A 16,681-nucleotide genomic window follows, 5' to 3' on the forward strand; every position below is an offset into this window, starting at 1 on the left:
GATTTATCAGATTTAATTTTTTATTATCTAAAGCAGGGGTGTCAAAAGTGTGCCCTCGTAGGCCATTTGCGGCCCTCAGCTAATGTTTTAAAGGCCCACGGCACATTCTAAAAATACTATTAAAATAAACAAAAACATAACAAAAGTGAAATAAAAAAGCTTAAAGGTTAAATGTAATTTAGAAAAAGTTGCAATGTTGACTAATAAAACAAAGCTGTTTTTTTTTCTTTCAAACTGTCATTGCTCAAAACATAATATTGAATCAAAATCAATGTTGTTATGAATTATTGACCCATCCAAGGTTCCGATTACTTCACATCAAATATTTCACTAAGAAAAATATTTTTGGTGGAAGATTTTGCAAATTTGGTAAATAAATAACCCAAAAATGTATATTTTGTTGTTTTCTTACTGTACCGAAAATGAACCGAACCGTGACCTCTAAACCCAGGTGCATACCGAACCGAAATTTTTGTGTACCGTTACACCCCTACCATTACCATATCATGTTGAGTTATAGCCAAAACCTTCAAGAAAGAACCTTATTGATTTTTAATGATTCCTCATCTAAGGACGGGAATGATCCGTTGATCTAGCACAGGGGTCACCAACCTTTTTGAAACCAAGAGCTACTTCTTGGGTACTGATTAATGCGAAGGGCTACCAGTTTGATACACACTTAAATAAATTGCCAGAAATAGCCAATTTGCTCAATTTACCTTTAACTCTATGTTATTATTAATAATTAATTATATTTATCTTTGTGGAAACACTGATCATCTTAATGATTTCTCACATTAAATATATATAGAAACAGATAAATATCAATATGCAACACTTTATTTTTATATTTTCTCTAAGTGCACATTTTTCAAATTGAACATTTTCAAATGATCACTAAGACAGTCTTGTGAAATCACAATATCCCATTTTAACTAGCTAGCCACTAACATTTTTTTAACAAATCATGAATTACTTTGCACCATGTTTGTACAAATCATAACTCATGTAAAATTAAAAAATAATTTATGGAACATCATTAGTAATTTTTCTTGATTAAGATTAATTTTAGAATTTTGATGACATGTTTTAAATAGGTTAAAATCCAATCTGCACTTTGTTAGAATATATAACAAATTGGACCAAGCTATATTTCTAACAAAGACAAATCATTATTTCTTCTAGGTTTTCCAGAACAAAATTTTTAAAAGAAATTCAAAAGACTTTGAAATAAGATTTAATTTGATTCTACAGATTTTCTAGATTTTTGTTTTTCTTAGTTTCCTTTCCTAATAGAAGAAGCAAAGTAAAAAAATAAATGAATGTATTTAAACAAGTGAAGACCAAGTCTTTAAAATATGTTCTTGGATTTTCAAATTCTATTTGAGTTTTGTCTCTCTTAGAATTAAAAATGTCGAGCAAAGCGAGACCAGCTTGCTAGTTGTGGGGAGGCGGGGCCGGCGGACTCACGGCGCCCGCTCCAAGATGGCGGCGAGGAGGCGTGGACGAGCGAGCGGCAAGGTGGGGCGCGCTGGGAGCGACGCCGCCATCAGCATAAGGTGCGTGGAGCGCACAGCTGTGGACAGTGCAATCACCCTCTCGGACCGTATAAAAGGGTGAGAGGCGTGAACATCAAGGGAGGAGACGGAGAAAGACGGCGGACGGGAGGAAACCATCCTCTGCTGCCACGCAAACGACGGCGACGTGCTGCTGAAAAGCAGACGGCGGACGGGAGGAAACCATTCGTGTGCTCACGTGAGAAAAAAGGCAGCTGCTGAAAAGCACGCAACAGACTGATTGAAATAATAAAGAAGTCTAAACCGTCTCACGACAATGTCTTCCCTGGATGGTCCTGAGAACCCGCACGACAGTTAGGACTGTCACACTAGTAAATAAATACCATTTAAAAAATAGAGGCAGCTCACTGGTAAGTGCTGCTATTGGAGCTATTTTTAGAACAGGCCAGCGGGCGACTCATCTGGTCCTTACGGGCGACCTGGTGCCCGCGGGCACCGCGTTGGTGACTCCTGATCTAGCATATCAACAAGTAGGTGCTGTTAATTAGACTTATGGTAGGATTATTATATAGACAAGTAAGCACATTGGTTAACTTACATTGATTTAAAGTTGACTCACATGCTTAAATAGGTTCAAAATGGGAGCACTGTTTTTTAAAATTTTTATAATAACAGTGATTATGTCACGATTGGCCTTCGCCGTAGTAATAAGGATAATCACAAAAAGCGCACTCTAAAAGGAGTGAGGAAAAATAACTAAGGATGCCCACAAAATGTGTAGAGTCTTCAATGAAGACTGAGAACTGGATTGGACCAAGTATTGATCCCCGAGGGACTGAAGCATTGATGGAGGCAGAGTTTGATAACAGGCCAGATAGCACAATTTTTATGGAACAATCCGATGGTTAGCTCTTGATCCAGGAAAGCAGTTTACCAGTTATTCCTTTTGAGTAGAGCTTGAAGGAGAGACCGTTGTACCACCCTTTGTCAAAGGCTCCTTTGATGTCAAGGAAAATCACACATACCTCATGGCCTTGGTCTAGAGAGTTTGACAAATTTTGAGTAAGGATATTTAGGATGTCTGCTGTGCTGTGGTGTGGTCTGAAGCCAAACTGTCTGTCTGATATAAGATGGTTTCCTAGGATGGTTTTCTTATCTATTGCTGTCATGTATACTTGCTGTTCATCTTTCAGCACATGAATGGTTGACTTTCCTCACGGGTTGTTTACAGTGTTCCACCATTTCTTGCTGCTGAGACTACCATCTGAAAGCTCCTTCTTTATCTTGATTTCATATCTCCTTCTGGCTATCTTTTCAGCGTGGTTGCATTTTAGCACATTGGCTTACGATGCTTGACTTAACTGTGGGATCTGATCAGAGGATGTCATTGTGGCTTCTGCAGCCCTTTGAGACACTTGTGATTAAGGTCTATATGAATCAACTTTGATTGATTAATTGATTAACTCTCAATCAGTGGGGATGTGTGGTCGCTGGTTTGTGCCCAGCATGGGCAAAAAGTTAGTATCAAATCTGTTTCAATCTTTTTGTGGAGTTCGTATGTTCTCTGTCTGCTACAGAGTACATCTTAAAAAACATGCATCTTGGGGTAATCATGCAGAGACTGTGAACGTGACCTTGTTTAGGTCAAGTGGTATAGAAAATGGATGGTTGGATGATTGGACATTAATACACAGTAAAAATTAACAAATCTTAAAATACCTGATGTCAGCAGTCTACTTGTAATTTTCCATAAAACTAATGCAGTTTTTGTGTGTTTAATGTGTAATTATTGTAGTTCAACATTGATAAAGAGGCTGGTGAACGACAGATCTACCATCGGTACTGTCTGGAGAGAGCTGCTGTCCACTGTTCTCATGTCTTTACCACAGTCTCCCAGATCACTGCTGTGGAGGCCAATCACATCCTGCACAGAAAGCCAGGTAGACATTTTGTTTAACTGTACCATTTGCCCTGTCCATTTGAGGGCCTCAAGCAAGACACATCTGGTTATTTTACAAACATCTTCAACGATTTAAAAAAAACATTTGATTTATTTATTTTTTTCCTATTTCTTGCCTTATTTAATTATTTTTGTCAACAGAAACAAATCTGTTAAGCATTCACTGGAATACCCGTCAACCCTCTTGTTTTCCCAAGAAAATCTTATTTTGCCCTGCTTGCTATATTTGTTCCATGTTTGGTGATGTGTGCTGTGGCAGGATGATGATTCCAAACTTAAATTTATGACCACTATTACTTCTACTGCTACTGTATTTTTTTTGGGCCCAAAAAATGTCCAGTAAGCCCCCTCAACTGACCCAGTTTGCTTAACCGAAGCGGAAGTTAGCTTCTGTAAATCCCCTCGTCCCCATTTCTCACACTTTAGAGAGCATTGTTGTTTTTCTTCACCTAAACCTGTGTGTTGATCCAACAGATACGATGACTCCCAATGGGCTGAATGTGAAAAAATTCTCTGCCATGCATGAGTTCCAAAACCTGCACTCCATCAACAAGGCTCGCATCCAGGAGTTTGTCAGAGGACACTTCTACGGGTGGGTAGACTCTCTAGGTATGAAAAAGACACAAACATGCCACAACCATTTTTCTCATTGTCTGTCTTATCTCCAGCCACATAATGTCTGGTGGCATTAAAGTTAAGTTAAACTCCCAACGATAGTCACACACACACTCGGTGAGGTGAAATTATCCTTTGCATTTGACCCACAAATAAAACATAAAAAAAGTAAACCAGATTTATCTGTTCAGTATATCTATGAAGTACAGTAGGAAGGGGATTCATATGGCCCCATTTGTCACGGTTTACCTAACACATGAAACGTAACAAATTAGGGGTGTGCACTATCAACAGTAATAGAGTGTTGAATATCTTAAAATGTGTTATGTGGTAATTTCAACTTTGACCATTGTGTCAGTTGCTATGTAAAGTGGCGCTTTCCATCATTTTCAGCAGATTGCATTATAAAATCCTTGAACCCCCCTCTTCCTCACATGCAAGATCCCCCAAGGAATGGGGCCATATGCATCCCTTCCCTACTGTAAATCACACAGACTGCTTGTACTACATGATTGTTGCTTTGCCATAATGATGAAGTTAAAGTCAACATAAACTAAAATAATTCCTTGTTGCGTCATATATGTATACTGTATTCAGATGTATTAATGTGTGTGTGATGTTTTGATTTCAATCCATTCACTTTCACAGACATCTGGACTTCAACTTAGAGAAAACCCTTTTCTTTTTCATTGCTGGACGCTATGAGTTCTCCAACAAGGGTGCTGATATTTTCCTTGAGTCGCTTTCCAGGCTGAACTACCTGTTGAGGGTGAGGCCTGCATTAGATGAAGTCAATATGTAGAGATCATCCTGCTGCTTGTGTAAATCTTTCTTTCCTGTTCTGCCTCCCTCTGGACAGGTCCACAGAAACGACATAACAGTAGTAGTTTTCTTTATTATGCCAGCAAAAACCAACAACTTCAATGTGGAGTCCCTGAAGGGGCAAGCTGTACGCAAACAACTCTGGTATGCCCTGCTATGTTTCATTTACTGCATGTTACGCATATGTAGTTTATTAAAGTATACTCCCTAACACAAACCACTCTAAGCTCCTTGTGCTTTTATGTCATAGGGACACCGCCCACACTGTGAAGGAGAAATTTGGGAAACGGCTGTATGATGCTCTATTAAAGTATGTAAATTGTAAAATTTCCTTTTTTTCCTTCAAAAAATTGACAATATTACTGGTGTTTTTTTCTTAGAGGTCAGATCCCTAATATGAACTCCATTCTGGACCGAGATGACCTTACTATTATGAAGAGAGCCATTTATGCCACTCAGGTAATTACTTAACTAATTCAAATGAAGCATTAACATTGAATCCCTGCCTATTCACTATTCAGCATTTACAGCCCCAGGGTTTCTAACCAAATGTTTTTTTCATTATTAGTCGAAAAACCTAATAATTATGTATAATTTATAAGCACATTATGATAAAGCATAACATGTACAGTATAACCCTACAGTTCAGTATTCATGTACTTTATGAGATTGTGTAGCTGATCATTGAATGATTTAATGATTCTGCCTTTAATGTGTTGATAATGAATAAATGAATAAAATAAAACAGGAGTCCTAAACATATACATTTTACCAAGAGGATGGTAATGTACAACAGTACAACATGGAAGTCAACCAGCATTGTGGAAAGGATGTATGGACCTTTGTGCTTTTCCCTCATCCATTATCGTGGAAAGGATGTATGGACCTTTGTGCTTTTCCCTCATCCATTAGTCTATTATCTCCAACACTGAGGAGATGTTGAAAATAGTCTGCTAGATGGAGTTCCACTGCACATTGACAACCTCAGCTGTACTTTTATGAATCGATTAGGCATTTCTAAAGCAGTGTAACAATAAAATAGAGTGATGGCAGCAGCTGCTTGTGAATTACAAAAATGGGTGTGGGGGATGTGTAGAAAAGCATGAATGAAAGTCAGTGCAATAACTAAGCACACTAAAACTGTCTGTGCTGACTGTGGTTTAATAGGCTGGTGGTCTCTGCTATAGAAGACAGTTAAAATATACATGCCTATTAAAACATTCCTCAATTAAATACATTTATCTTAACGTCAATATTTCTGATATTTGAAATGGAGTGCAAATAAGACTGGCGACGAGTCTGGTGTGACGAACTGGGTTGTTAGGACGCCGATGCAGAGACATTAGTTGATGGGTGAGTCTCAGTTTATTACCCAGCTGCCTACATGTCCAAATTAGTGAAAACATGCGAAAAAAAGGAAGGTATCAAGTAGAGAAAACAAAAAAAAAAGTATCAGTAACCATTGAGACGAATATAACTAGTGACTAGATCAGACCTGGGCATTGTACGGCCCGCAGGCCGCATCCGGCCCGCGTGAGGCCAATCATAAATTACAAAATAAATTTCAAAAAGTATCTATGTCGAGTGTGCAATACAACGGTGCTGCTTTTGTTATGAAAAGCGTTATTTGTATTACTTCCGTGTGGACGTATGCGCGTGTGCGATTGTGAATTGAACGGCGCAATCACAAATGACAAAATAAAGTTTAAAAAACATCTGTGTCGTGCGCGCAATACAACTGTGCTGCTTTTATTTTGAAATGTGTTATTTATGCCGTATGTCCGGGGGGAACCTGTGAGTGAAGGTGCATAGAGACAAGTGATGAGACGCTAAAAAAAGAAATGTTGATGACGAATGGCGTGTTTTCAACAAGACATGGACTGCCAAGTATTTCTTTACATAAATTAATGGTAAAGCCGTGTGCTTAATTTGTGGTACACAGCTTGCTGTGTTTAAAGAATATCATTTTAATCGCCACTACACGAAGAAACACGAGGGAAAATACCGGAATGTGTCTGATGAAGCGCGCGCAAGGGAGGCCGATGCGTTGATGGTAAAACTGCAAACCCAACAAGGACTTTTTGCCATATTTCACACCCCCAGAGATGCAGCCGTCAGGACAAGTTTCGTCATTTCTCACAAAAGCGCCAGAAAAAGTAAGGCGTTTTCTGACGGAGAGTTTATTAAGGAGTGCTTATTGGACTCTGTTGCCCTGATATGCCCGGAAACATGGACTGTTTTTCGCTAACTTTGGATGAGAGCTGTGATGTACGTGACACCGCCCAGCTGCTCTTCTTCTTACGTGGGATAACTGCAGACTTTCAAATCACAGAGTAGCTGGCAGCCATGCAGTCAATTAAAGAGACAACCACAGGTAATGACTTGTTCACATAGGTAAATGCGTATTTGGACATGTTAGGACTGAAATGGGACAAGCTGGCAGGTGTGACAATCCAATCCACTTTATTTATATAGCACATTTAAACAACAAAATGTTTCCAAAGTGCTGCACAACAATATTAAAAACAATATTCAAATATTATCCTTAGCTCCACCAATGACTGAATAAAAAGAAAAAACAATTACATATAAAACCAATATAAAAAACAATATAAAATAAATATGATTGAAAACTATTTTTAACAACAGATGGTTGTCCAAATCTGACGGGGAAAAATGTTGGATAATGCAGGATAAAGTGACCATCAAAAGCAATCTGCTTTTGTATAAAGTTAAGTTAGGTTACATTAAATTATTATTATTATTATTAATTATTATTATTATTATCATCATTATTATTTATCTTACGGTATATCAAAAATAATATTGAGCAAAATTTAATTGAAATATTGTCGTGTGGCCCTCCAGCAGTGCTCGGGTTGCTTATGCGCCCCCCGGTGAAAATTAATTGCCCACCCCTGGACTAGATGGAATAGAAATGAAAAACCTACTGAGAAAGGAATAATGAGGAAAAGTAATGCAGTCAAAAACAAACTAGTAAAATATTGGTATCTAAAGCAGGAGGCGAAACACAATAAGTCAAAGCACAGAGTTAAGGGAAACGTTCTGACATCTTCACATAACAGAAAACAAGAGTATGACAAAAATACATACCATAACATACAATATGCGGTGGGAAATAGCACAATGAGTATTCTGACTTGAAATAAAAAAGGATTGTTGTAACCTTACCTACTCTTTAACCAAAAGTTCTTACATTTTGCAAATTAAAGTCTTTTTTCTGAACACAGCTTTTTGTCATGACTGCAAATTCAGCAAGTCTATGATTTGCTGAGAAGAATTGTGCTATAAACAACAGGTAATCGGAATTGATTGGAAGTCAAGTGAAGGCACATTAAATTACACCTACTCACAAGGAAAAGAGTGAAAGCTTCACCAGTTTTATGTTTTATGCATTTGGATGAGAGCCTAATCAGATGTCATTAATCTGAGGTTTCCATAATGTGTGTTGAGATCAATACTTCCTACTAGGAAAATTTACTAGTCGCAGTCGGGTGACTCAGTCTCTTATAACACTTCACTGTAAATCATTTTAATATTAATACTGTATAAAATATTTAAATGCGGGCGCAATAAACATATTTATTAAATATTTTGATATTCAAACTAAACATATGAACAAAAGGAACAATGGATGCTGCTTAGTGTTATTTCCGTTTCAGTGCCCTTGTTTTCTTGTTTCCATTTTCTGTTTGTCTTTCATTTCCTGCCATTTCTCTTCTGGCCGGAGTGTTGCCTTTCTCACCTGTCCCTTGTTGGCAATCAGGACACACCTGTTCCTGGTTGCCAATAAGGAAGCTTAATATGCAAGCCCTGCCCTCTGGATGGGGCTGGATCATTGTCCTGTTCTGTGTTGTGCATGTCCTGACTGCACAAGCTCTCCTATGTGTTGTTTTGTGTTTGTTGATATCTGAATGGTTGTTAGCTTTTTGTGCACGCCCTGTCCACTATCCTTTCATTTACAGTCATTATATATTATTATCTTTACCTGCATTCCGACTTCCGCATCTGCATCTTGGGGTCACGCTTCAAGCTTCTCTAGCCGCAAACCTAACAGTCAGTGTGCTATCTTCAGAACTATTAAGATTATTTCTGTATTTCTAAGCAACATTTTGGAAGATTTAAAATAAAGGTAAAACTAGTCCATGATCGAAACTATAAACATTTCCCTTGATTGGCTTTTGTTTGGATGATGGAAATGTAAAATTGTATGTATTAGAACTATGACTTTTACTGGATACACATTACTGTATACCTTGGTCAGCACCTTCGCAGTCAATGTTGATGTAAAACTGTCTTCACTGTGGACAGTGACGCTTGTGTTCCAGCAGTTTCAAGCTCATGTTAGACTTGAGCCTTGGTGGTTTCTGGGTTGTTTCTGAACAGCCTAACAAATATTAAGTTAAGTTAAAGTATCAATGATTGTCACACACACACGAGGTGTGGCGAAATTTGTCCTCTGCATTTGACCCATCCCCTTGTTCACCCCCTGGGAGGTGAGGGGAGCAGTGGGCAGCAGCGGTGCCACGCCCAGGAATCATTTTTGGTGATTTAACCCCCAATTCCAACCCTTGATGCTGAGTGCCAAGCAGGGAGGTAACGGGTCCCATTTTTATAGTCTTTGGTATGAAATATCCTTTCAATCTTCGGCAAAGTAGCGACACATTTGAATAACTTGTGCCCACATACAATTGTTGGAACTGATCTTGGACTATTCATTTGTTTAGAAATAGTTTCAACAGACTAGTGTAAATATATGATTCTCCTTTGATCTTCTCATGTGTCCATGTACTTTCCAATTGTTTGAGTGTTTGTTCATCCAATAAGTGCTGTGAAATAAATATTGTTTTTGCTGCTAAAGAGACACTTTCAGCTGCAGTCAATCATGAGCATTAATGAGAAAATAGTAGGATTTGGCCTTGTCAAGTTAAACTCTATAGAACCTTCAGCACCACTTTTTAAAAGCTGTAGGTGAATATATGTACAAGTATCTACAGTATTGGAACCTGTACTTACCTTCAATTTTTGTAAAATATAAAAAAGAAAAATAATTTAAACGTGGACATCCACTTCTTGTACATTATATAATCAAACATGGCCGAATTAAATATTTAAGGGCTTACAACTTTTATGATTGTATATTTACAGAGACACAGCCTCCCTCCAGTGACAACCCACAACATGCTGGATGACTCAACAGATCCCATTCTGAGTAACATCAGACGAATTGGCCTCTTCAATTCCAGGAATGACCGCATTAAGGTGTACAATTGCTTCCCTATGTGATGTTTGCCTTTGTTCGCCTTTGAGACGCAAAATGGTAAATGATAAAAGTGTAAAGCAAATGTGATTACAGATGTGCCTCACGCATCTAATTTTTCCACTATAAACCACACTGCCTTAACTTTGGTAACAATTGAAGATGTTTATGGTGACGTTATGCGTGCTGATATAGTGGAGCCTGTTTAAGTCGGACCTGCTTATTGACGTCAATGTCATCAATTTTTTCATCGGGGTCCCCCAACATGTGCTGAACATACATGGGAAAAAAACAAAAACTTACAGTATAAATGATACAACAAAATAAAAAGATAGATTACAGGATAATGTCCAAAATGTGCATTTCGAAAGAATATGTGCATTTTGAAAAAAGAAAAGCAATCACAAATGCGGAAAGATGTGCATCTAAAAAAAACCCACCAGCATCACCTACAACAAATGTGCACGGACTTGGATTTTGCACAATAAATATAAGGCATTTGGATTAACAATAATACATACAGTTAATATTATGACAGCCATTCCTGGTCTACTTCTACTTTTTCTAAAAAAGTACCCAACTCAAATGACAGCTTTTGTCGACATGAAATTTGTGAATTTCTGTAAAAACATGTATTAATTAAATTAATGCATCAAAAAGCCAAAGAAAAGAAAAACATACAAGTTAATCCTTTGATGCTTGATAAACTGAGGTGTGTGGAGGTCCTTCATAGTGATGGTTCATGTTCTTTATGTTTGACTCAAACCTTGTCAAGGTTTTGTGTGACATTAGAGGCATAGTTTTCCAAATATCCAAATTCGGTGAGGGGTTTCTGATTAGTTTTTACATTTTCTCTCCTGTCTTGCTCAGGTTATCTTCCATCCTGAGTTCTTGTCCTCCACTAGTCCCCTGTTGCCCATGGACTATGAGGACTTTGTCCGTGGCTGTAACCTTGGAGTATTTCCCTCTTACTATGAGCCATGGGGTTACACACCAGGTATGGTTTCTACAATCTTTAAAATTTTCTGTATCGATCACATACAGGTGAAACAAAAATGTTTTTAATATTTGTTTGTTTATTCCAGAAATTAGATTTACGAGGTGAAGCTAATATATGACTTATGCTCATAACAGGTAACTCAATATATTTTAAGCCTTCTTTTGATATACATTGTAAATAATGCTTAGTTTATGAAAACCTTGAATTGAAAATCTCAGAAAATTTTGGGTTGTCAAAAACTGTAAGCCATGATCATCAAAATTATAACAAATAAAGGCGTGGCATAGCTCATTTTGCTTGTAATGAGTTTATATCACATATTAGTTTCACATTCGAAGTTGAATGTTGCACAATTTTCACATTTTTCGAGTTTTACCTGTATGTTAATTAACAACTGTTCTTGTGTTCTCAGTGGTTTGGAGGCCTTCTAAAATGTGTCTCTTCCTCAGCTTCCCTTTAGTCTTGTTGTGTCTTGCTTGAATAATGATTGATTGAAAAGTGTACTGGTGGCCAATAGTTACACAACCAGTTTTAATGAAACTGTCAAATGTGGCACACGCATAGCAAGAACCAATTGCATTTGGTTGAGACCTCAAATGAATACACCGTTAATTTCACTTATAGTTCACTTGTATTGAGGTCAAGTGGGGCAGTGACCAACCACATCCAGCAGATGAAGCCTCTTCAACAATACTGTAGTGACCATTGAACATTCATATATTTCGGTCAGACGGGCATGTTTTAGATCATCTTGATGTTAGATTCTCAGTTTTACCTCCAACAACCTCTCCATAAATCATGTACATATTAACCTTGAGTTGATTTTTTTCTGCTTCCCCAGGTGAATGCACTGTCATGGGCATTCCCAGTGTGACCACCAATCTTTCTGGTTTTGGTTGCTTCATGGAGGAGCATGTATCCGACCCTGCTGCCTATGGTGTGTGCACACATACGCACATGCACAAAGATACTGTATTGTTTTATTAACGCAATTGATCTCTTCCTGGCTTCAGGTATTTACATTGTGGACCGGCGGTTCCGTTCTGCTGAGGAGTCCTGTAATCAGTTGACTCAGTTCATGTTCAGTTTCTGCCAACAGTCCCGTCGTCAGCGCATCATCCAACGAAACAGAGCTGAGAGATTGTCCGACCTGTTGGACTGGAGATACCTAGGACGGGTTTGTTAATGCAAAACTTAAAACTATTCTATTTTCTTCTTGTATATGCAGAGAAATATGTTACTTATTTTAGTATTTTTCAAGAAAAAGTTTAAAACCTAATTAAACACAGTGGTTGAAATGTTAATGGGCAATTGTCTTCTAGTAATTATCCAGGATTCAAATAACGGCACTGGTCAATTGAAATTATAATTTTCTCTTGAGAGAAATGTGAGACCAGAAAACAATAATAACGACGACAACAACAACAACAACAACATCAACAATAATTACCTGCTAGTATTTGATTTAGCTGTTTTTAAGATGGGACAAACGGATAAAAACAATTATGGACTGGTGCAACTATGGGTTAGGAGGCGCAGGTACTACACTTTGCAACCCAGGCTACACTGATGGATGTAACACACGCAAAAAATATATACACAGAGTGGAGTGAAAAAATGCTCTTTTGACTCAATTGACTTGAATGGTTTACTGACTTGTCGTTAACAGTTCTACATACATGCACGCCACCTTGCACTCAGCAGAGCCTTCCCCGACAAGTTCAAAGTGGACCCAATGGCCCCTCTGAAGGTAAGAAATAACTATACTAAGCAACAAATTTCAGTGTAATAACCTCTACATCTACTCAATACTGTAACATGTTAGCACAAATGTCAGGCTAAATTAGTAACCCTGTGTTGTATGTTTACTAGCAAATAATTACAAACAATTGACTGCTCCAGAAAAGCACCACATAATGCTTACTTCACATTATTTTTGTTTTATATTATTTGTAAATTTAGATATGATTATATCATAATTTTATCTATATCATGTATTTATTGTGTTATCTAATTAGAAAATAGTATACACACATCAAATTATTTACAATATAATTTATAATAATAGCTTCTTGACACCTAGAAAAATGATTTATGATGTAAAGCGATGTGTAGTGTCACGAACACGCATTATTGTGGCAGTTGTGACCTCAAGATGCAGGAGACAGTTAACGACGTACAGGTAAGAGTCTTTAATTGTTGCTACAAGTAGTGCAACCGAGGTATAAGCAGCATAACAAACAATAGTTTTCAATAGTTAGCAACACTACACAATCATCAGTAACATAGTTAAGTGACAAAGTCACAATCCTCCAAACTTGACTACAGTGCTGGGCCACTGCTGGCTGGCATAATATAGTTCTCTGATTAGCAATCAGAAGCAGGTGGGTCTACTGATCGCTGAACAGAGGCAGGTGAGGAAAACAGCACTCAGGGAGCCAGGCAGGAAATTGAACAGAAAGTATGGGCGATGGCAAGCCATCAACATTAAGGAAGGGAAGAGAATACAAAACTATAGGAAACACAAGAATATTGTCAGACTCGGACTGACAGGTTGTGCCAGTACAGTTTGACTTGCCTATATTTTGATATTCCATGTTTACAGTTCGAGTAACATTGCAGATGACAAAAGCCTTAAATAGGTGTTTGAATTTTTTTTTTCATGGTTTTGGTGTTACGCCATATTTTTCATACCATACTTTTTCTTCCTGGTTACAATCATGCATTTCTGTGTCTGGATGCATTGGTATATGACTCATTTTTCATCTAAATGTTTTCATTTTTTTCCCATTTATTTATTTATTTCAGGCAATGACATAAAAAAGTACAAAGTTGACAACACATAATAATATAAATTAATATAGTGTAAATGTACAGTATGTAATGCATGATTGTCCAGTTTTGCCTGAAAGGGAGTGGGAAGAAGATAATTTATTTAATCCCACCCCCAGTTCTCCATTCAGTGATTATTCACATGAGTTCACTGTTACTTTGTTCAAGGATTATAATACAAATGTTGTATTATAGTGGCATTACCACAGGTAACAATAATTATTACAACGTAACAATAATTTGTATCAACAATGTAGGAATAATGAACATACCAACAATGGTAATAGACAAAATGCCAACAATGGTAATAGACAACATAGCAATAATGGTAAGGAAACATTGAGCACATGTTAACACTTTGAGACAGAGTACAACAGCAGGTCAAATTAAAGACCCTCATCTCTATATTTGAACCAGACCACATGTTTGTATAATAGTTTAAATCGATTAATAGTTTGGCATTGCTTGTGTTGTAAGTCAAGTTTGTTCCATACTTTTACTCCGCATACAGACACACAAAAACGTTTACGAGTGGTTTGAGCTCTCGGCAATAAGAAGTATCCAAAGCCTCTTAAGTTATAAGCCTGCGCTCGTCTTATAAAAAAACGTTGTAGATTAGGCGGCAATAATTTGTTAAATGCTTTATATAAGATTATTAATGTATTATATTTAACAAGGTCATCAAATTTGAGCAACTTTGATTGCATAAACAGATTATGAGTACCCTGTATGTTCTAAATAACCAATGTTGTGAATGATCCGTACTGCTCTTTTCTGTAATATGATCAGAGGATGAATTGTGTTGTGGTAAGTATTCCCCCATACTTCAACACAGTATGTAAGGTATGGCAGTACCAAGGTGCAGTATAGAGTACGGAGTGCATTTTCATTGAGGTATAGTTTTGCTTTGTTTATAATTGAGAGGCTTTTGGAGATTTTTGTTTTAATGTGTCTGACATGAGGTTTCCATGATAGTTTACTGTCAATTATTACTCCCAAAAATGTATTCTCATTTACGATTTAAATTTGGGTACCATCAATACTTATTTTCTGTTCAGACGTTATGTTGCAATTTCCAGACATCACTATCTTAGTTTTATTTATATTCAAAGATAATTTATTTGTGTCCATCCATTTTTTTACTATGTTTAGTTCTGTATTTACTGTATTTATGAGCTCATTATAGTCATCACTACTGTAGAATATATTTGTGTCGTCTGCAAATAGTATACATTTCAGTACTTTGGATGTATTAAACATATCATTAATATACACATTAAACAGTTTTGGCCCCAACACTGACCCTTGGGGGATACCACAAGCAATGCCAAGAGTATCAGATAAAAATTTACCCATTTTTACAAACTGTACCCTCCCTGTTAAATAACTTTTTAACCAGTCACCAGCCAGCCCCCTAATTATAATTATTATAATTATATAAATGGGAATATATAAACATCCGAGCAGTCTGCATCCTAATGACAGCAGACCTTACACAGTGAGTGATGTTTTAACTTGTTTGTTGGCTTTCATAAAGTCTGCAGTGAGCAAAAATCAGTGATGAAGAAGAAGAAAAAAGCAAATGTCTTAATGCGTTTTTGAAATTAATGCGCCACGTATACTTAAAATGATCAAAATACGTAATTATTGAATGTTATTATTAATGTGCCCGTTACTACATTACATACAGTATATACTTACATCATGTACTGTATATAAAACCCTAGTGGAGGTGTTTGGATGTTATTTTAGGGGCTTTATAGGCAGAATTGATTGGCTCCCACATGCTCCATTGTAAGCGGACTTTTGATCGCATTTATTTAATATTTAGAATGCAAAAAAAAACAAAAAACATCCATCGTTATGTCTCTCATATTGATTGTGAACGAAAAACAAAATTCCCAAAAAAGTGCAGTTCCCCTTTAAACTCTCCAGTCTCAGCGGCAGTAGATTCCTAGTCGTGTTCATCTCCTCTGCTTTGGCTCCACTCATGCTCGTTCCTGTGGCTCTTTGTCTGCCGCTGCAGTGTTGTGTTAACTTTTTCCTCTCTACACCTTTTGTGTGTGATTTCTGTAATTTTTCCTCACTCTTTTTTGAGTTTGTTTTTTGTTATTATTCTTAGTATTTCTTCTCTGCGTTGGTGTCCTACTCCGGAAAAGCCGATCGTGACACAACCATCTTCAACATTTTAAATTAAAAAAAAGTATTGGTAATATGTCCCCATGTCCACCACAAAGGATATTGGAAAATCAAGCTGTTTTCCTGATCCAGGCAGTGTATGATGTGATTCCAAGCGTGCACACACAGCGAATTGCACAGTCACCAGCATGCCCAGTGTGTTCAAAGTTAAATAACCCAAGATCACATCCTTACTTGGAGGACAGTACTGGTGGAGGTATGACCAAGTCCTTAAGACCATCGCTAAAGCCATCAGCGCTTGACTTAAATGGGCAAGGCAGGTACGTCCTACCGAGATAATCATTGGAGCCTGGGAGCAGGCAACACCAGTCTGCAAGAGACTGGCAGCTGTTAATGGACTTTGAGAAGCAGCTGAAGTTCCCCAGCCATATTTCTGCTATCATCCCGATCGTCCGGCCTGTAAGAAGCATTTGAGATAAAACTCTACAAGTACAGTAGAGCATGGTGCTTTCCAG

General features: G+C 37.4%; 1 protein-coding gene across 5 annotated transcripts in view; it reads left to right on the plus strand.

Annotated features, from left to right (window-relative positions):
* gys2 (glycogen synthase 2) overlaps positions 1 to 16,681 on the plus strand; it is a 39,475-nt gene that overhangs the window by 10,499 nt on the left and 12,295 nt on the right. For all 5 annotated transcript variants that reach the window (XR_009828049.1, XR_009828050.1, XM_062065637.1 and 2 more), the window contains exons 5-15: positions 3,313 to 3,457; positions 3,952 to 4,069; positions 4,741 to 4,861; positions 4,952 to 5,058; positions 5,165 to 5,224; positions 5,295 to 5,373; positions 10,084 to 10,197; positions 11,066 to 11,192; positions 12,037 to 12,132; positions 12,209 to 12,372; positions 12,865 to 12,945. Coding sequence is in view for 3 of the 5 variants with exons in the window: in XM_062065637.1 (XP_061921621.1) it covers positions 3,313 to 3,457; positions 3,952 to 4,069; positions 4,741 to 4,861; positions 4,952 to 5,058; positions 5,165 to 5,224; positions 5,295 to 5,373; positions 10,084 to 10,197; positions 11,066 to 11,192; positions 12,037 to 12,132; positions 12,209 to 12,372; positions 12,865 to 12,945 (1,212 nt within the window). In the remaining 2 variants the exon portion in view is untranslated. The remainder of the gene's footprint in view (positions 1 to 3,312; positions 3,458 to 3,951; positions 4,070 to 4,740; positions 4,862 to 4,951; positions 5,059 to 5,164; positions 5,225 to 5,294; positions 5,374 to 10,083; positions 10,198 to 11,065; positions 11,193 to 12,036; positions 12,133 to 12,208; positions 12,373 to 12,864; positions 12,946 to 16,681) is intronic.

This window comes from Entelurus aequoreus, linkage group LG12, assembly GCF_033978785.1.
Source record: "Entelurus aequoreus isolate RoL-2023_Sb linkage group LG12, RoL_Eaeq_v1.1, whole genome shotgun sequence".
NCBI classification, from domain to species: Eukaryota; Metazoa; Chordata; class Actinopteri; order Syngnathiformes; family Syngnathidae; genus Entelurus; species Entelurus aequoreus.